The following is a 22,982-nucleotide window of genomic DNA, read 5'->3' as shown; positions in this document are numbered from 1 at the left end:
GCGGCCATATTGAATAGCGTTTGACAGTTTTGCGTCTCAAGGAAGCTTGAAGATTTCTTAATGTTAATTTATGCTTAGAAAAAATAAAAGTTGTGCTTTTCAGTCAACTCGGGACGTTTGTCCTACATTTTAATTCTTTCGCCTTAGCCAGGAAATGGACGAAGATGAACGCCAGAGAAAACTAGAGGCGGGAAGAGCTAAGGTTGGTGGCTGGGCTAACAGTGCGCGCACGCTAGTGTTTGGATGCTAGCACGTTAGCCAACTCTTTTGTCACAGATTTATATTGCTCATTGCTTGGCTACGCTGAATTCACACCACTTTGCCAACTATTCATCATTATATGTCTCACATTTTCCTGACCGCCTGTGAGAGGCAATGATACAATTGCGACGTAAAGTCATTTGGCGCGCTGAAAACGCGGGTTAGTGCAATCGTGATAACAATAACACCCAACTTTTCAAATCGGCGCAGTTCTTTTGCATTCAGAAAAAAAAAGGTCGCAGGCATCAGAATCATCAGTTTTTGTTACACATATCAAGAAGGAATGTAGATAAACAGTTCTTTTTACTGCAGTTAGCAAGAAGCAGGTGGTCGTATAATAATAAAACATGAATAATTGCTCTTGTGGAATAATCTATAACAATAGTTACTTGGTTTCGTTTTTGTCAGGGGTCAACATGTTGGGGCCACAATATCAAACCACTTTTGCCTTTATGGTTTTGGGTAGCAGAAATGTGATATTCAAATGAAAACAGAATGACTGAAGGATAATTCTGAATTTTTGTATGGTGACCACAGTAGGTGCTGCTTGTCAAGTACAATACATATTTCATCTTGCGATATTCTCTATTCACGCAGAACTCCTCTAACATGCCACGAAAGCAGTCGGTAAGTAAGGACGAAGATGAGATGACATAACTTTGCATTATTCTTATGGATTCAAGACTCTTGTGGGTGGTCAATCAGGGTGCTATGCCTTTCCCCGCTGAAATATTTCACTGCCACTCTTGTGCAAGAAGGTGTGGTCAATCTCATGAATGGTGTTTCTATAGTCATTGCTGTTGATTCAGTTGATTTGAAATTTTCAATATTTCAGCTCTGTTTGCACACAGTGTAATCTTAACAGGCTTCTCCGGCATTGGTTTTGTTGAAGATAAAATTGCAACTAGGCACTCAACTGCTGTTTAGTCACATGCGAGTGGCCTTGGGCTATATTTTAGCACTTCTATTATGACAATCACTGTAATTATTTGTGCTATGTTCAAGCAGAGGCAGTGAATAGGATTCTTGAAAATGCAATTTTCAGATTTAAAAAAGCCCCAATTCCAACCCCTTAAACTGGTCTCATTTTTATAGTCTTTTTGGTATGACCCGGCCGGGGTTTGAACCCACAACCTTCCAGTCTCAGGGCGGACACTCTACCACTAGGCCACTGAGCCGTCATATCAAGCTGCAGTCAAACCACACGTGCAGAATTAAAATTGCGCGACTGGCTTCGAAATCGCCTTTCCTTTTGCTTTGATTCATTGCACTAATCCACAATGACATTAGCTGAGCCCGAGTTACTGTATATGACATGATGGCAGTCGGAACAAGGCGCTGAAGCCAACATGCGCATGCGTGTGACTCCTCGCATAGAGCAACAAGTAGATCTCCCAAGGCCATGTCGTCTTGAATCGAATTGAACGCTCTGTTGCGCGCACGCACACACACACACACACGCTCTGCTTTGTCTCCTCCTCTCCGTATGAATAGTCCCGATGCGCCGCCTTGTTTTCCTCCGTCTAGACTCATACCATCCCTTATTCAGAGTTTGCGCGTCCCTCGGCTCAGTGCGCCGCTCACATTAGGATGAAGGAGCGGCAGGAGAATCTGCCGACGGGCATCTACGAAACGGTGGTCACGAGGGGGCTTCACAATCTGAACGACTCTAGTCTGATTTAAGCTGCTTAAAAATGACGGGACAGAGAGAAGCATCATCAAGTGGATGGTAGATGTTCAAAAAGGAACACGGTCTGATTTTGCATGGGTGGCCTCCTCGAAGTTTGGAATTTCTTCTACTTTTTATTGTACCGAATTGATTCACCAGAATGGGGATGATCAACGGTGCACACTTTTTGTGACTCTCAATCTTTTTCTTGACTTTCTTGACCATGCTACTAGTGTGGTGGTGCTCAGCGGTGCTGACCTACGTGTCCATCTACCTCTCGCTGTCTTTCCTGCGTAGCTTGCTAGCTTCCGACAGAAGCGGGCGAAGAGCAACGGTGCGGGGGCGGCGAAAAAGGCGGCGAAGAGGACGGGCCCGCCTCTCGCGCAGGATGACGGTGCGACGCAAGATTCCCACATAGCGCTGCCGGCGCCGCCAGCAAATCACAACGAGCCGGATGGGAACTCCGTACACGAGGTACGCTTCCAACTGCAGCAGTCAAACACACACGAACTGACGGGTAGACACCACGTGGGAAAAATCGGACCAACTCGGAAGCTTGGGTACTTTTAAAGCACATGGGTCTGGTGAACTTTGACCCGATTATGAGCCGCCAGCAGCCTCGCTCAGGTTGCACCAAAGTTGAGGTTTAAAACTAAAGGTGAGCTTGTGTCTTGTTTCATAATTTTTTTTTTTTATTTCACTTTTCAACCGCATATTCCAAGGCGCTCCATAAATAGTCATCATTACTATGTATGAAGCTGTGCTATTTTTCGAAACACTCCGTTATCCCAATTCGCCTTCGCGGTGGGTGACGACGTGATGGCTCAAACGTGCGCAGTGTGTGTCGGCGTGATTTGTATTCTCATGGCTCGCTTTAACGAGTAACCCGGTAACCCTCCTCTCCGCTCGGCTCTGCGAACATATATTACAGAAATGGGTCACTAACCATCATGTTGCCTGCGAGCCGTGTTGTCATGGCAACCTGGCCCGGATTAACTGACATTTACAGACCCCCTTTTTTTTTTTTTTTTCCTTTTCGACACAACAAACAAGTGTGTTTTGTATGAGTTTAAACGCAAAGCAATGTTTGAACTTGTTTAATCTTTAATGTGTCCGTAGGATACACCGAAGCCCCAAAACTCAGAGGTTCACCGACAGAAGGACGAGCTTCTCACCACCGAGGCGAACATTTCACCCGTCGTTGAACTGAGAGATGACGAGCTGCTGGCGCTCACCAGTCAAGAACAGTTGCAGGTACGCACCATCGAGGCTCTTTGTCACACCAAGTTCCAAATTCAACATTATCTCATTCACCTTTGCAGCAGTTAAAGCAGGCCGTGGAGAAGCGCAATGAAATCATCGCCAAGCTCAGCTCTAAACTGCAGGAGGCGCTGGCCAGTCGAGACGAGGTCCAGCTGGAGGTGCAGTCCCTCGCCGGCCAGGTCCAGGACCTGCAGAAACAGCTCCAACAGGTCTGGATGGGGAAGACGGTTTAGAACTGGAAACTAAAGTTCAATCTGTAAATATTCTGTGACGCAGACCAGCGTGGGCTTTCAACGCCTTAAAAATCAGCCCGGAGGAGATATCTGCGATGCGGCTAAACTGACCTCCCAAAATGAGGACCTCAGCACGGAAGAGGCATCGAGCGAGCGGTCGGGAAGTGGTGCCCGAACCGGCGCCGAGGGCTTCGGCACCGACAGCGAGACGGAGACGGACAACGTCCTGTCTGAGCTGAGGGCTAAGCTACGAGAGGAGAAGGACAACTGCCTACGCCTGTGTTCCGAGCTGGAAAAAGAGAAGGAGAATCACCAACACGTGCTCAGCCAGCTGAGCGAAGTCCGGACTCACTACCTCGAGGAGAAGGAGGTGTTCACCCGCCGGCTCCAAAACGTTGAGGACGAGCGACTGAAACAGGAGGAAGCTATGAGGAAGTTGGAAGAGGAGCACAGAGAAGAGCTGGAGAAGATCAACCGGCTGTTGGAGGAAAGCGCCAGAGAAGTCACGGGACTAAAAGCTTCCAAGAACCTTCAGAATCAGGCCAAAGCTGGTTATTCTGAGGTCACCGGCGTCGACAAAAGCAACGGCGAAATTGGGCCGGTTGAGGACAGCTTGAATGTGTCGTCTTCTGGGGATATTCTGATGGAACGCTACTTTGCATCGTCTTCACAGGTTCATGTCGGGCCTTGCAGTCAGCTGGACATCTCTTCAGACCAAAGGTTTGATCACTTTTGTTCTCCTGTACTTTTGCTGTGTCAACCTCACTATTTTTTTTCTATAAAATTGCACCTCCTCTTTACAGCTTTGAGCTGAACAGTGACCTTTTCTGCCAGCAACCTCTGCTATCCATCTCCAACTGTGCTCCCAGAGAGGACTCGGACGTTCACGATGACTCCCCCTTCGTTCGTGCCTCTGAAAGTTCAAACGCCTTATGGCTCAACGACTCCGTTTTTGAGCCAGCGGGGTCGAGCGGCGAGACGGACCTCACTAAAGAACTTCTGAATCAGCAGTGCAGGGAGCTGCGTCAGGCGCTGTCCACGAAGGACCGTGAACTAAACGTGATGCGAGATGAAGTGTGCAAGACTGCAGAAGAGGTGGAGGAGGTTAGGAACAGGTACAGACTCAAGTTGTCAAGAATTAAATTTTTTTTACTCTGCCATTTGGAGCACAGCTAACGCCATCTTTGTCCAGGTGGGCTCAAGTTACGGAGGAGCTCATGGAAGCCCTCCGAGAACTCGAGGAAGAGAAGGAGCGAAGGATTTGCGCCGAGGAGGAGTTGGACCTGAGAAGTCAAGATGGCCTTAAGAACAACCCAGCTGCCTTATCGGAGGAAACCTCCCCGCTGGTCTCTTCGGTAGACGAGGATGAACCGTCTGAGAAGCTAAATGAGGAGAACGAAACGCTGTTCCTGTTGCAGCAAAACCAGCAGGAGATGCTGGAAGCGTCTCTACAGAAGATTAAACAGACTGCTGATGGTACTTTACATGCTGACAACCGTCTGCAAACACTGCAGGTACCTTTTGGAAAAAAAGATTTAGATGAAGATAACATGATTACTGCTGAAATGATGCGAATAACTGTTCCCTTTCCCCCTCCAAGGAAAATTATAACAAAGTTATATCGGAGCTGGAAGAGACAAAAAGAATGTATCAAACCACTTCTGCTCTGCTGGATGAAAGAACCTCGGCGATGGACTTAAAAGCGGAGGAGCTCCAAAGCACACGTGCCCACCTACTAGATGTCCAAATGGAGGTCAAAAACTTGCAGGTAGAATTGGAGAAGAAGTGTAGCCATTTGCAAAGTGCTGAGAAGCGCAGGAGTGAACTGGAAGCTGAGATGGTCAACCTGGAGGAGGCCCAAGCTCTGGCAAAGCAGGAGAAAGGCAGATACCAGAGCAAAGAACAGGAGATGGTTGAACAGATGAAGAAGATGGAACAGGTTCTCAGGGAGGAACTTGAACACTTTGAGAACTTGCTGCAAGTCAAGGATGCAGAGGTGAGTCATACACCAATCACCAAAAGGGAAAAAAAAAAAAAACGCCAAATTTACCACCTCCTTTCTACAGTTTTCTGAAGAGAGAGAGAAATGGGAGGACGAGAGACGAGAGAAGGACAAAGAAGTTCAGGATGTGAGGGAAATCCTTGAGGAGCTCAGAAAGGAGCGGGAGGACGAGGTGAAGGCTTTGATAGAGCGGCAAGTCTCGGCTGTGGAGGAGGCCACGGAGAGGCTTCAGATGTTCCACCAACAAGAGATGGCAAACCTGCTGGATCAACATCAACAAGAGGTACAACCAACATTGTTAAGGAGATTTTTTTTCCCAGCTCTGTAATATTTAAAAAAATGTCTTTTTTTTTTCTCTTTTCCTCTTCCTGCATAACTGCTAGATGTCAGAGTTGAACAGCCGCATGGAAAGTGAGCTGCTGGCACAAAAAGCGGCCATGGAGCAGGAGCAGAAGCGACAGATCACCCTCATCAAGCAGGTAGTCAAATTTACTTTGAATTTGTTTTTCCAAAATTGCTTTATCGGAATTGTAGTCCTTTATTAATCAATGATTGGTTCATTAATTTATCATCAATAATAAAATGAAATAAAACCAATAAAACGAACAGTTTGAAAGGCTCTTGTGCACGACCATCTTCAACGCTTCCCGACGCAGGTAACGGAACGCGAGCACGAGCGGACTGTGTCGGAGCTGAAGGAGAAACACGATGAGGAGCTCACTCGGTTGAAGACGCAAGTTTCATTGGAGGTGACGGAGAGTCTGGAGGCTGCACACCAAGTTGAAATGGAACAGGAACAGGTAAAGTGAAACTTCTCTTTTGCATGACGACGTGTTTGTCATCACCTCATTGTTGTCTTTTTTTTTCCTTGCCAAGGCCAAGAAAAGCCGTGAGCTGGAAGCCTTGCGCCTGAGCTTGACGCACCACCAGTCATCCCAGCTCGTGTTCTCCGAGGAGACGGCTCTCGCAAAGCTTCAGGCGTCCCTGCGGGACCAGCACCAGTTGGAACTGGACCGCATCAGAGAGCAGAATGAAGCACAGCGGCACCGACTGAGTGAGTTGCATCAACGTGACCTGGGTGAGTGGCAGCTTCAATTATTATTATTATTTAAAATCAATTATTTCATAAGTGTTTTTGTTTTTTTTTTCTCAGAGGATTTAAAGCAGCAGTTTGCGGACGAGAAAGGTTCCATGGAGGAGAAGCAGACCAAAGAGATAAACGTCAGTCCAAAAGACTTCAGTGAATGTGTTTTTCCATATGTATCCATTTTGGAAAATTAATTTTCTGCTCTTCTCGCAGGTTCTCAGGTCTGAACTTTCCGAAACGCAGGCCTCCCTCGCCCACACCAACCAAGCTCTTATCAAAGCCAAGGGTAGATGCAAATGTTTTAAATTTCTATGAAAACATATGAATAAGTCATGTCACATAATGTCTTATTCTGAATACTCTCTTAATATTTCAACATATTTTTTTTTTCTAAATGGGTCTCAGGTTCTCTGGAGGAGTTGATGTCCAGCCACAATGTGTTGCTTCAGGAGAGAGAGCAGCAAGTGCGCCATCTAGAGGAGATGCAGCAGCTGCAGCAAGAGGTGACCATCAGACCAAATTTGAGCATTTTATTTTTTACCTTCCTTTTAATTCTTTCTAATCAACCAGTCAGATTATCCTTTAGATATTATTCCGGATGTTCTCGTGCTAGTCGGCTGGGCCACTCCAAATCAAGCCGTCATGCTTTGGTCTCTGTCGAGCAGGTGACGCAGCTGCAGGAGGAGAAAGATCTGCTCAAGAAGAGCTCACAGCAGGAAGCCAGTCAATTGTGGACTCAGCTGGAGAGCATGAGAGCCAGCCGTCAAGAGCTCGGAGGTGAGCTTTACAAATTCACTGATGAAATGCGACATCACGAACCTGAAAATATTTTTCGCTCCAAGCATCGACCTTTTTTTCTTTCTGTTATTTCAGAGCTGAAGGAGCAGCTGCTGGCTCGCTCGTCCCGCGTGGACGACATCGAGCGCCTCAAAGCCGAATTCAACCAACAAAAGCGTGAAATCAAAGAGCAGAATGAGGCTGAGCTGGAAAGCCTGAGGAGGTATACACCAAAACTGGAATATTTCATCACAGTGGTAGGTTGTCACAACTGTGCTCCTCACGCCTACCTTCAGGTATTTTGAGCAGCGGTTGCAAGTGTCTGAGGAGAGCTACCGCGAGGAAATTGCTCTGCTCCAGCTGAAACTGGTGGAAAGTGCTTTGGAAGAGTCTGTGCTCAAAACCACGAGCTGCAGGTAAACCAGCAAAGCCACCTCAACGAATCTCCTAAAATACTCACATGAAATATCTCCTCCAGCTTCATATCTCAAGAGGAAACGGACCACGTGCAACGTGACACCAGCTTTGAAGTGGACAAACAAAAGGTGAGCAAATTCAAATTGCAGTGGAATGCAGTGTAGAATGGGAGTATGCTGCCCCCAAGTGGAGAAAAAAATACCTGCACCTTGCATTTATAGTTTAGTACAAGTTACTCGATTTGGTGTTTTTTCAAGTTGAAAAAAAAAAATTTGAGCATCTTCCATGGTGCTGTAAATTTGACTCAAGTCTTTAAATCCATAGAAAATGTCTCATTGTTGTCATATCCAGAAAATGTTTGACTCTCAACTGGAGGACAAACACAAAATGGACCTCAGTGACCTACAATCATCTTTTAAGGAAGAACTTCACCAGGTAAGTCACGTCTTTTCCATCTTTCACTCTTAACCCGCCCCGCAGGAAAATCAGACTTTTCTGCATACTCATTTAGGTGCGTTCAGATCTCGCCGAACGTTACTACGTCGAACTGCAGGAGATGAAGACTCGCCATTCGCTGGAGCTGGAGCAGCTCCGAGCCAAACTTTCTGACCGTCACTTACAAGGTGCTTTTTTTTTTTCATCCAAATATTCATGTAGCAGTTGGCAGGCTAAAATTCACCCGTAACTCGTCTTTTGCAGAGATCACTCGTGTCCACATGGAGCTGGCGAGACAAGTCGAGGTGAGAGGATCAAAACTAAAATGTAGAAAATGGCCGCCGTTTGACACAATAGGCTCATTTTAATCAGGTGGAGGTTGAACTGCGTCTATGGTGCTCCATTGAGGAGCTGCACACCAATTTGACCTTCATCCACACTTTGGAGAATACGCTGGCCGACGTGAACAAACGTAACGATGAGTTGCATCAGATGAATGAAAAGGTACGAGAACAATTCTGAACATTCACCGATCATACGGAAGCTAAATCGAAGTGTCTGCCGCAGCTGAAAAGGGATCTCGACAAGGAGCGTGTCAGCCTCAAAGAAGCTCTGGCGCAACAAGGCCAGGAGGAAATTAAGAGGATGAGACACCTGCACCAAGAAGAACTGGCTGCCATCCAGACTGAAATGGAAGAGAAGAAGACACGCTTGGAAAAAGCGCTCTCCGAGAAGGAAAAGTCCACGGAAAGCGAGTGTAAGATTACTCGGCGCTCCTAACAGTGACGTGATGGTCGTTGGGTTCGAAATTCCGCTGCTTCTGCCTGTAGGCCCCCAGATTCTTGTGGAGCTCCAACATGAGAAGAACAACACGGCAAAGGAAATGAAAGAGCTGACGCTTCTTCTCCAGCAGCAGGCGGAGGAGCGACTGAAGCAAGCCCAGGACCGGTGAGAAACATTTTAGCATTTATGATGATAATATTGCTTGATCATTTTGACCCAGGGCCTAAAATTAAATTTAATTAAATTCAGATTTGAGGAAGAAAAGGTGGTGTTGGAGCAGTGTTTGGCCCAGAAGAATGAAATCTCTATGGCGGAGCTGCAGAACAAACATCACGCCAAGTTGGAACAGGAGCGAGCGGCCCTCGCAGACAAACACTCCAAAGAGACGGAGACTCTCCACGCCAAACACAAAGAGCAAGTGGACTCGCTCAGCGCCAGGCACGGGGAGCAGCTCACCGCCGTCATTTCCCAACTGCAGTCAGACCACAAAGCCCAGCTTGTTGCTTTGGAAGCGGCGCTCAATTCCAAGCGCAAGGAGGACCTGGAAGCCCTCGAGCTTATGTTTCAAGAAACCGGTCGGGTTCAACTGGAGGCTCGAGAAGCTGAGCTGGCTCGCAAACACCAGGAGGAGACGGATGAAATGGAGAAGAGGATGCTCAGTAACATGGACACCCTGGAAGCAACGTACCTTAAGGAAGTACATGTAAGAGCACACGGTTGTAGGACCTCAGATCGGGAAAAAAAATCCCAAATGCTTTCTAATCCTTGTTTTGGAATATCAGGCACTGCGTGATGAAATGGTGCAACTGGAGCAGAAGCATCTTCAGGAGCTCACCGGTCAAAAGGCGGAGCACCAGCACGAGATGGAGCGTCACGCCGCCGAGCAGGAGGCTCTCAGGGAGGAGCTGCAAAAGGAGCTTGCTCAGATACACGTGGACAAGTTCAAGGCCATGGCGGCCGAGCTCAGCCACGCTCACCAGGTGAACAAGGGTTAATGAATTTGATGGGAATCGTGAAATATTACAATAATGCAATCGTTATTTTGCGTCTTGATATTTTTAATTTAATAGAAGTTTGCGTTCCCTTTTACAGACCGAACTGTCGGCGCAAAAAGAGTCCTTGGACACTGAACACTGCAAAGCTCTGACTGGCCTGAAGACGCAGGTATGATCATCCAATCATCCCAGCGATGTAGCAAATAATAATAATATATCAATCACATCGTTATCAACATACAGAATTATCATAAAAGTGCTTCTGGATGTTCTCCAGACTTTATACTGAACAGCAAATTATTTTGTCAGGTACTGGAACTTGAGGAGCAACACGGCACTGCTCTTGAGGAGCTCACGCAGGCGTACGCCGCCGAGAAAGAACAACTTCTTCAACAGCATCAACTCCAGCTTCAGGTGTGTTTGTCGTGTGGAAAAGTTCTACTCACACTAGCCCATTAGAGGAGAGGCTTTGACATTTCCGTGAAACCACAGGAGCTTAAAGGAGCCTCGGCACGGGAACTGGAGGCATGTCGTCGGGAGCTTGAAGAGGCGTCGTCGAGGCAACGGCAGCACTTCCTGGAAGAGGCGGAGATCCTCAAAGTCCAATCCAAGGAGAGGTTGCAAGAGGAGATTCAGCACAAGAAGGTGAAACCTGGTTTTGGTGACTTGTTGCTTACAATGGCTGTGATTTTAGACACTAGAGGGCGTCATGAAGGTCCTCAACTCACTCCAATAGTTTGATCAGAAAAACAGAATCGTTTTTTTTTTTTCTTTAAATGAGGACTGGCTAAAAAAGAATCCACAATTGCCAAAAGGGAAAATATGAGGGAGTCGTGTACGTCTAATAGTTTCTCTATCTCTCCAACCGTGTTCGTTTGGGTCAACATTATGTAATCTCTGGATTATTTCATGCTCTCGTGTGTTTGCTCCATTGCTCCTCTAATCTCCACATGCACTAGTTCATCTGAAGGTTTTTTTTTTTCTCCCCGCGATTGGACTCCTTCCTAGTGGAGCTTTATTCAAACCCGGTTTCCGTTTAATCCCGCCGTCCTATACGAGAGCTTTTTATCCGTTGATGCGCAAGGTTTGTAGGACGAAAGCGATATTTTTTTTCGCCGACATTTCACTGGCAGCCAGCGAACAACAACAAGCAGATGCCATCGGCATTCTTTTTTTCTTCCCCCCACTTCATGCATCGCTATTTCTTTCAAGGCTGAGAAGGAGGCGGAGCTTGAGGACCTGCGTCGGGCATTGGCGGAACAGGAAGAGAAGGAGCGCAACTACACGGGCAAAATGAGTCAGCTCACCGCAAAACTGCAGCAGCTTGACGCTGTGGTGGCCCAGGTACGCTTCATTTTTTTTTTGGGCAGTCAGCAGAAACTTTTGGTGCATTATTGTCGGTGGAAAGTAGGTGGCGCTAATTCACAAAGTCAACACGATTAGGGAACGCACCTGAGTATAAGTCACAGTGCCTGTCAACCTATAAAATACAGCGTGAAACATTTTGCCCCCCCAAAATATTTTTGCTTGAGCTTTGAATTTGTGCTGCAAATGGCAAGTGAGTGTTTGCATACCTTTTTGTTGTTGTCATAGCACCTGATACTTTTTTTTTTTTTTCTTCTGGTAAGATATTAACATGTGCACTCAAGCGTGTCTATCATGAGGTCAGCAAAGAGCAGCTTGAGAGCGGGGCCGGGAGTGTTCTGTTGCCCGGGCGACGCCATTGTTTGGGTGATGCAGGTGGCGTTTTTAATGGGAAGTAGGAGGGGGAGGGAAGTTCTCTTGGTTGTGGTGCCGGCAGATAGGGAAATAAGCAAGGTAAGAGAAATCTAACGAGCGAGTCCTGAAGTTGGACAAACGTTTTGTTTTAAAGGCAGAATGCACTCGATGTGGATTTTTAAAAGTTTAGTCATTCAATAAGATTGACAAGTAACCTCGTTTTTTTCCTCCCAGTTGCAAGCGGAGATCGGCTGCCTGCGAGGAGAGCTGGAAGGCAAGAGCGCTGAGATGGAGACGCTGGACACTCTGCTCCAAAGACGGGAACGTGAGAGTCAGGAGGGAGGCAACCTTCTCAAAATGCTCACCCATGACTTGCAGACCGCCAAAGAAGAGAGGTTTGTATCGTCTCTGATTTTTCTTCTGAGATTTTTTTTTTTGTTTGTGGCAGTCATTTTTTCCTGCTTTCACTTTTCTCATGTAGACGTAAGCTGCACCAGGACAACGACAAGCTGAAGAAGGCGCTGATTGAAATGCTTCGTAGTACCGTTGCTACTGAAGAGCTGATTGGCAAAAAGATTAACACCCGGAGCAACGTGCCGGGGGAAGTCACCCACCAGAGGAGCCCATTCGGGAATAGTGAAGCACAAGAATCAGGTCAGTCTTTCTTTTTCTTTTTTTTTTTTTTTACTCCCCAGCATGTGGGCTTGACAGCAAGCCCACCAACGGATTTGACTAATCAGTTAACACTCTGGTTTCTTTCAAAAGGCATTCTGGTTGCGGATGAGTCTCAAGCCGAGGAGTTGGAGTTGACGCACCAACTCTGCGAGAGTCTGCTGGTTTCCGACACGCACATTAATCCTGGAGGAGAGGAAGCGGCCATGAATGCCTCCAACCGACTACGCCAAACAGTCGATATGCTCCTGGAGCTACTCAACCAGGCCAATACACAGGTACTGTACACTTTATTTGATTTCCTAAAATTCAGATAGAAAAGACTTTTACTATGATATAACAATATATTCTTTATCCGCTGTGAATAACGACTAATATTAGTGCTGTACTGATAAGCTCCCCTCGGTTGACAAACACTACTAACCCAGGTTCAATCCTTCCCCTAACTGCAGCTGGAGCAGACACATAACGTCCACTTGTCTCTGGAGGAGAGGTTCGCCCAAAGCCAGGAGGATTCGGCCCAACTCTTCGAGCAGCACAATCTCTTGTTGATGCAGGTTGAGCAGGAAGTGAAGTTGAAGAGTCAACTGGAGCTGGAACTCCACAAAGCTGAGGGTGAGCACCGGGTCTTAGAAACACTGGCCTGCCTCACTTTTAAAATAATTCACCCATCATGATACACGCAGGTCTCCTGGAGGGTTATATGGCCGACAAGGCGGCTCTGGAGGAGGCCTTGCTGCAGAAGGAAGCGCAGGAGGAGCGCTTAGCGCAGGAGCTGGAGGACCTCCGAAGGAAAACTCACCAGACGGAGGGATTCTGCGCCGAGCTGGAAAACCTGCGAGCCAAACACCAGGAGTTGAGCGAGGAGCACGCCGCAATTTTGCGGCAGAAGGAGCATCTCTCCGCCGACCTCGGGGAGAGGGAAAAAGGTGGGTAGAGCGGGAAGCCGTAAAATCTTCAAATGTCCTGTTCAGTGAGCAAGCTTACGTAACGGGCGCGCTCGGATGTGTCTTCTCTCCTCCAGGCCGTTGGTTCAATTTAGATCCCGCTGCCGGTTTGTGGGTCAGAGTATGTTTGCAATGTGGAGGTGGGGAGGCTGTGTGCTGTGTTTTTTTTTTTTTGTTTGTCTGCTTTCATAACGCCATCATTGCCAGTACGCCCGTTTGTGGTAGAGGCTCTTGGAGTGAAGTGTTCCTGAAAAAAATCCATGGAAAGGTTAAGCTGGGGAAATTTTGGAAACCTTCTACTTGACTGTTGATCATCTTCCACCCCCAAAGGTCTGCTGGCAGAGACGGAGCGCTTGACCCGGGAGCGTCTGGACCTACAGCGGCAGGCCGAGAAGGACCACAGCTCTCTGTCACAGCGCCTACGGACTCTGGAGAGGGAGCTGGAGGAGCAGGAGACCAAGGGCCTGGAAAAAGAATTGCACCACAAGAACCGTGCCGAAGACCTCGACCAGCAGGTGCAAGCGCTGGAGAAACAACTCAAGCACGATCGACAGTTCATCGAGGTAAAGGGAGAAATATTTCTCTCGTAATTTCTGTTTTCATGGAATAGACCAGGATTTAAGTTTTGGTCAAACAGGAACAAGCCGTGGAGCGTGAGCACGAGAGAGACGAGTTCCAGCAGGAGATCCGACGGCTGGAGAGTCAGCTCAGGCAGACGGCCGGCGGCGACGTCAAAGGACACAAGGTGATTTCACTCGCTCGTCTTAACAAATTCACTAAAGGATGGAGAGAAAAAAAAAAAAAAAAAACGATAGCTCCAAAATAGATTGTGCATGAAGGTGTGTGTTCGTGAAGGAGCTCTTAACCTCGAGCGTGTTGAAACAAAGCTTGACTTTTGCCATGTGTTTATTCCTTGTGCTGAATGGACTGCTGTAGTTTGAGGACTTGGTTCTGCAGGTATGGACTTCAACCGGAGCGTATTTTTCTCAATTTCATGCATGGTGTGCGTTCCGCTTTCGAGTTTTTTTTGTGTGTGTGTGTAGTGGCCGCCTTTTGTCAATCATGTTGCATGCATTTGCCTTCCTCCTTGCCTAAACGCTCCGTCACGTCCATGTCGCTCCTCCCAATGAATGGCTTCGTCATTTTCTCCCAGATGTTGCTCATCCCAAATGCCTCCTTTTTTTTTTAGCTCCAAATCATATACAGTGGAACCTCCAAAGTCAAAAGTCATGCTGTGGATAAAAGAGAAAGGCTAGGAAATTTCGTGAGACTTTAGGTTGAGCACTCAAGGTATTTCAAATCATCAAGCATCACAGAAGAGCTTGGAGTTTCTGACTTTGGAGGTTCCACCGCAGCTCACAAATCCCATCGCTGCGTCTCTTAAAGCTTCCTTAGCACGCCACGTCATTCCCCCTTTGACATATTCCAAGGTGGAGAGTCTGCAAGCCATCATCAAAGACAAGCTGGAGGACCACGCCTCCTTGGCGGCAACCAACCAGCAGGCGCAGAGAGAGCTCGCCGAGCGCAACGAGGAGATCGACAAAATGGCTACAAGGATCCGCGAGCTGGAGCAAGCCCTGCTCAATAGCACCGAGTGTAACAGAGCCGTCGGGCAACTGGAGCAAGAACTTCACCGGGCTAAGTTGAGGGAAGAGGAGCTCACGCAAGTAAGAGAAGCTGGCTCCTTCAACTTTTGGCTCTCAACTCTCTTGGACCTGCACCGTAAATTTCTACTCTTCCTCGCAAGGACAAGCAGGCCCTGGAACAGCAACAGTTGTCCAACAGGCTTCAGATCTCAGCGCTGCAGTCCAAACTGGATGAGACGAGACACTGTTACCATGACAACACGCGAGAACCCACGCAGGAGCTCAGGGATGCTCTGGACGTGGCGCAACAAAGCCTACAGAGCAAGGAACAAGAGGTACGGCGCATTTTGTCTTCCGGTCACAGTTATGTGGATTGGGTAAGAATTTCGAGTCTTTTCATGTCGCTGTTTTTCGGAAGGTGAATGTTCTACTGGGCCAACTGGAGAACGTGCAGGGTGACCTAAGCATCAAGGAAACGGAGCTGAAACATCTCACGCTCCAACTGGAGCGACTCACCAGCGACAACGCGGCACACGTTCATGAGCTGCAGAAGGAGATAGATGCCCTGAAGGTAGCCTCGTCTCAATCGTCACCTATTTTTACATCGTGCTCATCTAACAGCTGCCTTGTGTTTTTCTTACCAGGAGAAAGTGTCTTCCCTGAGTATTCTGGTGGAGGAAAAAGAGCTTCAAAGACCGGTGGATGACCAGAAAGTGGAGACCCTCCCCTCTGCTCTACTGGACGAGAAGAACCAGGAGATCGACCACCTCAATAATGAGATTCAAAAGCTGGAACAGGAGCTGGAGAATACCAACAATAAGGTTTGAACGACACTCCATAAAGCCTGGTTTCCACCAAAAGGTTTGGTACATGACACAATTACAGAAAAAAAATATTTGCTTTCTCAAAAGGATCTGGAGGTGGAGCTCCACGACCTGAGCTCGCAAGTGGAGCATCTCCAGTCAGAAATTGCCAGGTTGCGCCAAGACAGGGGCGAAGAAGAAGAGCGCCTCCACGAGGTCATCAGCACGCTGCAGGCCGAGCTCTCCAGGCTCGGGCCCAACGTGTGCGAAGTGAGCGACTCGCAGGACGGCGACAGCATCAACCCATCGCCGGCCCCGAGCCCTGAGCCTCGAGTCGGGCCCAGCAGCCTGAAGCACGAACTCAGCTTGAGTCACTCGGCGTCGACTCGGCCCCTCCGCACCCGCCTGAAAGCGCTTCAGAGTCAGCTGGAGACGGCGGTGGCTGAGAAGGAGGCCCTGGAGCGTTTGCTGCTAACCCAGGAGGAAGAGTACAGAGGGCACGGCGAAGAGTTTGCCAAACGGCTGACGGCGGAGAGGGAGAAAGCGGACGAGATCCGAGGCCTGCTCGCTCTCAAGGAGGCCGAGCTGGTAGGCGTCGAGGAGGAGAGGAACGCTTTCAGAAAACAGGCACAGCAAGTGGACGCCGTGCAAAAAGAGAGAGACCACCTCAGCTCTCTGGTTACTCAACTTCAACAGAAGTCTCAAGACCACATGAGAGAAATCGAGGCTTTAAAGAACAAAGACCGGGAAATGAAGAATGACAGCCTGACTCTGGAAGCACAAGTCCAGAGGCTCCGAGCCGAAGTGGCGGAGAGAGACGAGGCCGTCGCCGAGGAGCAGGCGAGGGCGGACGCGCTCGAGACTGTCAAGGCGGAGCTTTTGGATGAAAGGGAGACGCTCAGGAGGAAGGAGGCGCAGCTCCAGGAGGAAATTGAAAGGCTTGGACAAGAAGCTGCTGCGCTGAGGGCCCGCGTTGACGAGCTCACTGTTCAGCTTCTGGAAAAGCAGGCTCGTCAAGAGGATGCCCAAAAGGAAGTGCTGGTGAGTCTATCTTCATCACAAAACAAAACCCATAACAATCAATGCTAATAATTTGAGACACTAGCAACAGCGCCTCTACTGGTTGCAGCCAAGTATTGGACTCCATTTTGCCTTCATTACTTCAAGACATAATCAACCACACCATTAATCAAATTTAGTTATTGGATGCATATGTATCCTTAGGTCATGGAAAGAGTAACGCCAACAATATATAGTTTGTACTTTATGACTGAAATGGTGACTACAGACAATTATAATATAAATATGAGCTAAAGTTGATGGGATCAGCTGTTAAAAGAATATTGTTCATGATTTCTCTTGGCCAGTACGGGAGTCCTTTTTTGGGGGGTTGGGATGCCTCGCTGCCACTTAAAAAAAAAAAAAAGAAAAAACATTTACTATGTACTGCAGCGGGAGCACATCTGGTTGCAGTTAGTTATAGCGGAAGGCACGTCACGGCAGCGTCGCGGGGGAAGTGACATTGAAATGAGGAAGCAGATAAAAGATTTTTGTTTATCAAGCTGTTCTCTTGTGTGCTGTTTTCGTCAGCCAAAAAAGCTCATTTGGATTACGTTGGACTACTTTGTGCCGGGGATCCAGCTGAGTCCGCGTCGCGCTATGGACTAAAATAAATCCCATGTGTGTCATTGGTTGCCTCTCCACTAGACCCATGCGGAGGAGACTCTGGCTAAAGCCGATGCCGCCTTAAGGCTGAGCGAGACGGAGCTGGCGAGACTGGGGGCAGAGCATCAGGCCCTGAGGGAAGAGTTGACCACCGTGAAACAGGACTTAAGCAACACCACTCAAAAGGCGGAAAAACTACACAAAGAAGGACAGGTAACACCTGACACTCAAATTTTGAAAATGTTCAACCTGAAATTTCCTTTTCAAATTCTATCATTAGAGCAAAGACCGCGCCGTAGCGGACCTGGAAAATAACAACCGCCTGCTGAAAGAGGAGCTCGAACGCCTACGGGAAGACTTGAACTTACACGAGGAGACGCTGGTTCCCCAGCAAAGCCAGCTGCAGCAAACCAGGCAGCACAGCCAACCGGACACGTTTGTTCAATATAAGAGAGACTCGTACAGGGGTGAGTCCTCCATGAACCTACGTGGTCAAGGGCTTGTTTCATTAGCCAATATGACCTTCTCAAATTCACCTTTCAGATCTTTCTCAGAGGGCCTTAGAAGACGTGGTGAGACTCTACCGCGACAACACCTCCTTGAGCTCCCCGGAGGTGTTGCGGCACCTGGAGCGCTCCGAAGAGTTCTTCCAAGAACAGTTCCACGTGTCCGCTCTGGGCTCTCGTCTGTCTGAGCTAAGCGTGCTAGATCAGGACCACGCTCGGGTTAATAAATCCCCCGTGGTGGCGATGGAGCCACCGCTCTCCAGGACCATCACCCCGGACCTGACCACACAGAGCAGCCACTCCCCTCGATCGCTCTCCGTCTCGGATAACTTCTCCATCGTGGACTCGGTCGGCGAAGACAAAGTACGCGCTCGCAATAAGATCGTGTTCAGTTTTGAAGACATTTGTTCGAAATCGGTTCTTTGTGTATCGATCCATTTTAGGTGTGTGATTTGGAAGGACTTGACGTAACAGCACCTCCATCACCGCTCGGCTCCGCCTCTTCCATATCGGCACCAGAATGGGCCAGCGACGGCTACGGCAGCAGTGAGTAGTTGCGATCGCCCCCGTCTGCAATGCCAAGAGCAGCATTAATGGAGACTTTCCTTCTTCTGCCTCGCTTCAGACATGAGCTCGGAACTGGGCGCCAGGCTGCGGGTGGAGCTGGACCAGACCGAGAGGCTGGACGCACAGTTTGTCGAGTATCTCCGCTGCCGGGGCATGAACCCCACGGCTAACACCGATAGCGCTGCGGGCAGCATGAGCTACTGCGATGACCTCTTGTCTCCGGAACTTCAGGTAGACCTGGCACTGTCAAATATTTTTTTTTAATTTTATTTATTCTATTTGGGGATGACTATATATGTATGTTTTTAACAGGCCTTGTTAAGGAAAGTGTACCAAGAAAGCTGTAGAATACTGACCTTGTCCCAGCGCCGGGCCTCGTCCTCGTTCCATCCATCATACGTGGCGGAATTCAACTCGCTCTCGCAGCTCCAGGATCAAGAGCGTCCCGCTTTACTGGGCCAAGGGGACAAGCCGTCATCCGACGCCCCGATGGGCTGGCAGGAGGAGAAGAGGGCCCTGCAGGAGACGGTGATCGCTCTGCGTGAGCTGCTCTGCCGAATGGCGCAGAGGCGTACAAATGTGAGTTTGTTAACGTGTGTGTTTGTGTTGAACAATCTGAGATTTGGGCAAATTTATTCCCCTCTGTCTCCAGACTGACACCAGAGCTGATGCTGACAAGGAGCAGCTCCAGTCAGAATCCCAAACAAGGGCAGATCTGGACGAGAGCCAGAAGCAGCTGAAATATGCACACGAGACACAGCAGGAACAAAAGAACAAAATACAGACACTCAGGTAAAAAAAAAAAAATCTAAATATATTCTTGCATTCCTAATGACAAATGCGAAACGTTCCTCGTGTAAATATAAGCGCTAAAATGGATCCCGCAGGTTGACTGTAGAAGAGTGCGAGCAGACTTTGACGAAGGAACGAGCGCTCGTCCTGGAGCTTAAGCAGCAGCTGGAGGAAGAACGAGCTCTCAACGTGCGTCAAGAGAATGAGGTCGAGCAAAAATTAGAGGTAGGGACTAGACCTGGGCGGGGGGGCATTGTGTGATTTCCCAAACTCACCTAAAGAACCCGTGTCCTCTCCCAGGTTATGCGAGCATCCGCTGAGGAGCGGCGATCCGAGATGCTGGCCCTTCAAGGTCTCGTGGAGCAGGAGAAGGTGGCCAGCAGCAACCTGAGACGCGAGCTCCAGATCGAGCAGTCCCGCAGCGATTTGCTGGAGAAGCGTTTGGACGACTTGCAAAAGAAGCTCGAAGACGAGCGCCGGCACTCGGCCGACCAACACGAGGAGAACGCCCGCCTGGAACACCTCCTGAGCCAATCGGAATCTCGCCTTGTCGAAATCCGTTCCAAGCTGGCTGACTCCCAAAGGACGCTGGACGAAGAGCTTGATCGCTGCGCCAAACAAATCGACAACGTGAACCGCAGACACGAAGCCGACGCCGCCCGAGACAGGAAGTTCATCTCCGACTTGCGCTCACAGCTCGAGGAGGAGCGACGGCGAGGGGAGGATCTCGCGGCCTCGGCGGATAAACTGAGAGCGGAGGTCTTGGAGAGCAGGAGGAGACTCGATGAGGAAAAGAGCCGGGAGGAAACCTTGAGGGAGCAGAAAAGAAAGGTCGACCTCTCTTTGGAGGCGCAGGTTGCGGAGCTCGCGGAACTGAAGGAGAGGATGCAACTGCTGAAGGACAAGCAGAGGGAACGTGAGGAGCAATGGGAGCAGGAGCGCCAAAAGGGCTGGCAGGAGCAGATGGAGAAGGAGAGACGGCAGGAGAGGACCAATAACAAACTGGTAAGTGCGGCATGGCTCATCCATGGATTATGACAACCAGTACACGAAAGGTTGACCTTCTGTTTTGCTTTCATGGAAGCGCGACCTGGAGTTGCTGAGGCAACAGGACAAGAAACACACGGAGGAGCTACAACGCACTTTGGCCGAGCTCCAAAAAGAGGAGCGGGACATGGCCGCTCAGAGGATGTCAGGACTGAGCGGCGAACGCTGCCGGTTCGATCACGGCGATGCTGGCAGCCAAACCTCACAACACAGTCAGCAGGTACAATCGAGACAGCCGAGCATCGCTTTGGTCTTCAACGAGCACAAGTTTCATCAAAAGTTTCCCTATAGAGAGCACCCACTACCTCACCCAGCCAGCTGGAGAAGATCCTGAGCGAGAATGCCCAGTTGACACGCAGCGTGACGTCTCTAGGCCAAGACAAGAACGCCCTCAAACATAAAGTCTCCTACCTGGAGCGCCAACTGCATCGTGCCGAGAATGAGCTCGCTAAAATGGCCTCAGAGAGTGAAAACATACCGGTCAACGAAATGGCTCCCAGCAAGGTCAGTGGGCAAAACTCTCCAAGAGTGGTCTTTTTTGTCAGTATTTTAAAATAATAATATATTGTTGTTGACATCAAATTGGGACTATTGTGGACATACAATTGAAACTCATGAAAAGAATTGTTGCTCTCCAATGGAGCAAATTAAAAAGGATTTGTAATTGCGTGTAGTCACCACAAGATGGTGGCAAAGCACCCAAAACTAAGGCTGAATAGATTAAACAATTTGGCAAATGTTCCTTTTCCAGGTGCAGCGTTTATACGAGCGCTACCTGCGCGCCGAGAGCTTCCGGAAAGCGCTGGTGTACCAGAAACGCTACCTGCTGTTGCTGCTCGGAGGATTCAAGGAGTGCGAACGGGCCACCCTGTGTCTGATCACCACCATGGGGGTACAACCCTCACCGCCGACCACGTGCCGGAAGCCCCTTGGAAGGTTTCGGTCGGCGGTGCGAGTGGTCATCGCCATCTCGAGGTGCGGATGGAACTGAGGAAGCATTTAGGTTGCGCTAATACTTGTAGCACTGAATCTAAATTTTTTTTCTTGCCAGAATGAAGTTCCTGACCAGGAAGTGGCACAAAGCCATCAGACGCTTACCTGTGTGTGCGACCGCACATGTCCACGCTCCAGGTCGGCTCTTTTGATGCACACCTTCGATGCTATTCAGGGATTTTGTGCGTCGGCAGGGTTTCACTCTGTGCGTCCATTTTAGGGTTGAAAGCCGAAGTTTTACGAGAGCAACAGCAGCCTCGCTTGAATCCCGAGTCCTCCCCGAACAGAGATGCGGCGTCTGTTTTCATCTCGCCCAGCAAAACGTCCTTCAGGTTGCACAACAGGTCTGCCGCCCTCACAGAAACTGCACCACGTGACACGTAGCTAGGATTTTTATTCTTTTTTTTAACATTTTTTTTTTTTTGTAGGTCCTGCTCAACTCCAACTCAAGCCTCAACGTCTCAAGACCCAGAAAAATCCCTGACTGATTACATCCACCACTTGGAGAAGGTCCAGCATCGGCTGGTCGGTTCCAGGCCAGGTGAGCGTTCCTTGAAGCTCGAGGCTTGTTTTTCTTTTTTCCACAAATGCTATGTGATCTGATAGCAGCACTTAAAGCATCCCTCCACTCACTTTAAAAGTAAAAAAAAAAACACCCACCCATCCCCAATGTGATCCTGGGGCCGTGTTGCCAAATGTGCCCCCCCAACCAAGCGCAGCAGACCCATTTAGTCCCGCCCAGAAACATTTGATGGACATCACAGGTGATCCAGTCCCCCAATATGATTGGCTATCAGCAGCGCTGGCTATGAGAGAACCTGAGCTGCTTGTCACCACTTTGCCCGTACAGCCCAGGTGAGTATCGAGTGGTCGATGGCTGTCGGCAGCCGCTCGGGTCACCTTGTCTCCTGTTATTTCAGTGTGTGGATCTTTGATGGCGGCGCGGTGGATGACCGCTTAGCATACCCGCCTTGCGGTTTAGAGGTCATGAGCTCCAATCTGGGCTGCAGCCTCCCTCTATGGAATTTGCATGCCCTCCCATTGCCTGCGTGGGTTTACTCCGAGTACTACAGTTTGCTTCCACTTAGCCAAAATACACATGGTAGGTTAATTGAAGACTCTAAATTGTCCGCAGTTGTGGATGGCCCGAATATTTGCTCACAACTCAAAACAAATGTCACGAGTTGTAACTTGAAAACACTCGGAAAGTTGGGACACTCCTAGTCAAGGCAATAATGTATGATTTTTTTCTTCTAAAGTAAATGTGTATTTTTGTCCGTTCAGGTCCTTCAGTCGTCCAGCATGAGCCCCAGAAATGTGACCATTGATGCCGTCAGTGTCCCCAGTTTGCAGCTGTCTATGCCTTACGTCAAAGCCGTACCGTTTTGTACATGTACATAACGTGTCATTTTGCGCACAAAGTATTTTTTGAGCTTTTCTACGAGATTTGTTTTCTATGTATTTCGACTTTAATGGTCAAATGAGTTTTCCTCTCTCGTTTCAAGAATGTTTTTTTCTACTCGAATTGTACATCACCAAATGTGCTATGTCATGCGTGTTTTTGTGTGCGTGTGTTGAAAAGTCCTTAAGCTGTACAGTTGATTGTACATTGGCCATTTTATATTGTTTGTATTGTTCTGATAATAAATATTTTAAATGTGCTTTTAAACTGGTCTTTGTTTTCAAAGTCTGCTTTACAAAGTACTAGAATGTAATAAATGGGATATATTAAGAAATACTGCATTCAAACTTTTAAAATGATC

The 22,982-nt window shown here is 48.5% G+C and overlaps 1 protein-coding gene across 7 annotated transcripts; it reads left to right on the top strand.

The window, feature by feature from the left end:
* Positions 1-5: 5 nt before the first annotated feature.
* pcnt (pericentrin) lies at positions 6-22,888 on the top strand. 7 transcript variants are annotated; one of them, XM_088400721.1, is made up of 63 exons: positions 6-202; positions 859-888; positions 2,228-2,404; positions 3,050-3,184; positions 3,253-3,402; positions 3,470-4,146; positions 4,230-4,541; positions 4,619-4,940; positions 5,027-5,422; positions 5,493-5,711; positions 5,812-5,907; positions 6,085-6,228; positions 6,305-6,506; positions 6,582-6,649; positions 6,729-6,801; positions 6,921-7,018; positions 7,181-7,292; positions 7,389-7,515; positions 7,589-7,708; positions 7,771-7,837; positions 8,061-8,144; positions 8,221-8,332; positions 8,409-8,449; positions 8,517-8,648; positions 8,712-8,901; positions 8,975-9,092; positions 9,177-9,630; positions 9,710-9,907; positions 10,020-10,091; positions 10,232-10,336; positions 10,415-10,567; positions 11,135-11,266; positions 11,876-12,036; positions 12,123-12,295; positions 12,407-12,591; positions 12,766-12,928; positions 13,000-13,242; positions 13,591-13,823; positions 13,898-14,005; positions 14,197-14,217; positions 14,691-14,927; positions 15,008-15,181; positions 15,265-15,417; positions 15,491-15,667; positions 15,758-16,690; positions 17,357-17,527; positions 17,595-17,781; positions 17,858-18,183; positions 18,264-18,366; positions 18,446-18,618; positions 18,700-18,966; positions 19,040-19,179; positions 19,275-19,404; positions 19,480-20,184; positions 20,264-20,446; positions 20,518-20,730; positions 20,978-21,201; positions 21,278-21,357; positions 21,440-21,563; positions 21,648-21,760; positions 21,939-22,074; positions 22,140-22,321; positions 22,504-22,888. In XM_088400721.1, exons 1-63 carry the CDS (start codon positions 155-157, stop codon positions 22,545-22,547), a joined length of 11,826 nt encoding a protein of 3,941 aa, XP_088256847.1. In that variant the 5' UTR covers positions 6-154; the 3' UTR covers positions 22,548-22,888. The 7 variants fall into 7 exon arrangements, with proteins under 7 accessions (XP_088256847.1, XP_088256846.1, XP_088256848.1 ...); XM_088400720.1 differs by having other exon boundaries at positions 3,253-3,351; positions 12,123-12,591; XM_088400722.1 differs by lacking the exon at positions 14,197-14,217.
* Positions 22,889-22,982: the final 94 nt, after the last annotated feature.

The sequence above is a fragment of the Syngnathus floridae genome, chromosome 16 (genome assembly GCF_059516105.1).
Source record: "Syngnathus floridae isolate MCC-2025c chromosome 16, RoL_Sflo_1.0, whole genome shotgun sequence".
In the NCBI taxonomy this organism is placed as follows: Eukaryota; Metazoa; Chordata; class Actinopteri; order Syngnathiformes; family Syngnathidae; genus Syngnathus; species Syngnathus floridae.
The sequence above is the reverse complement of the archived record's forward strand: the minus strand, read 5'-3'. Positions and strand labels throughout refer to the sequence as shown.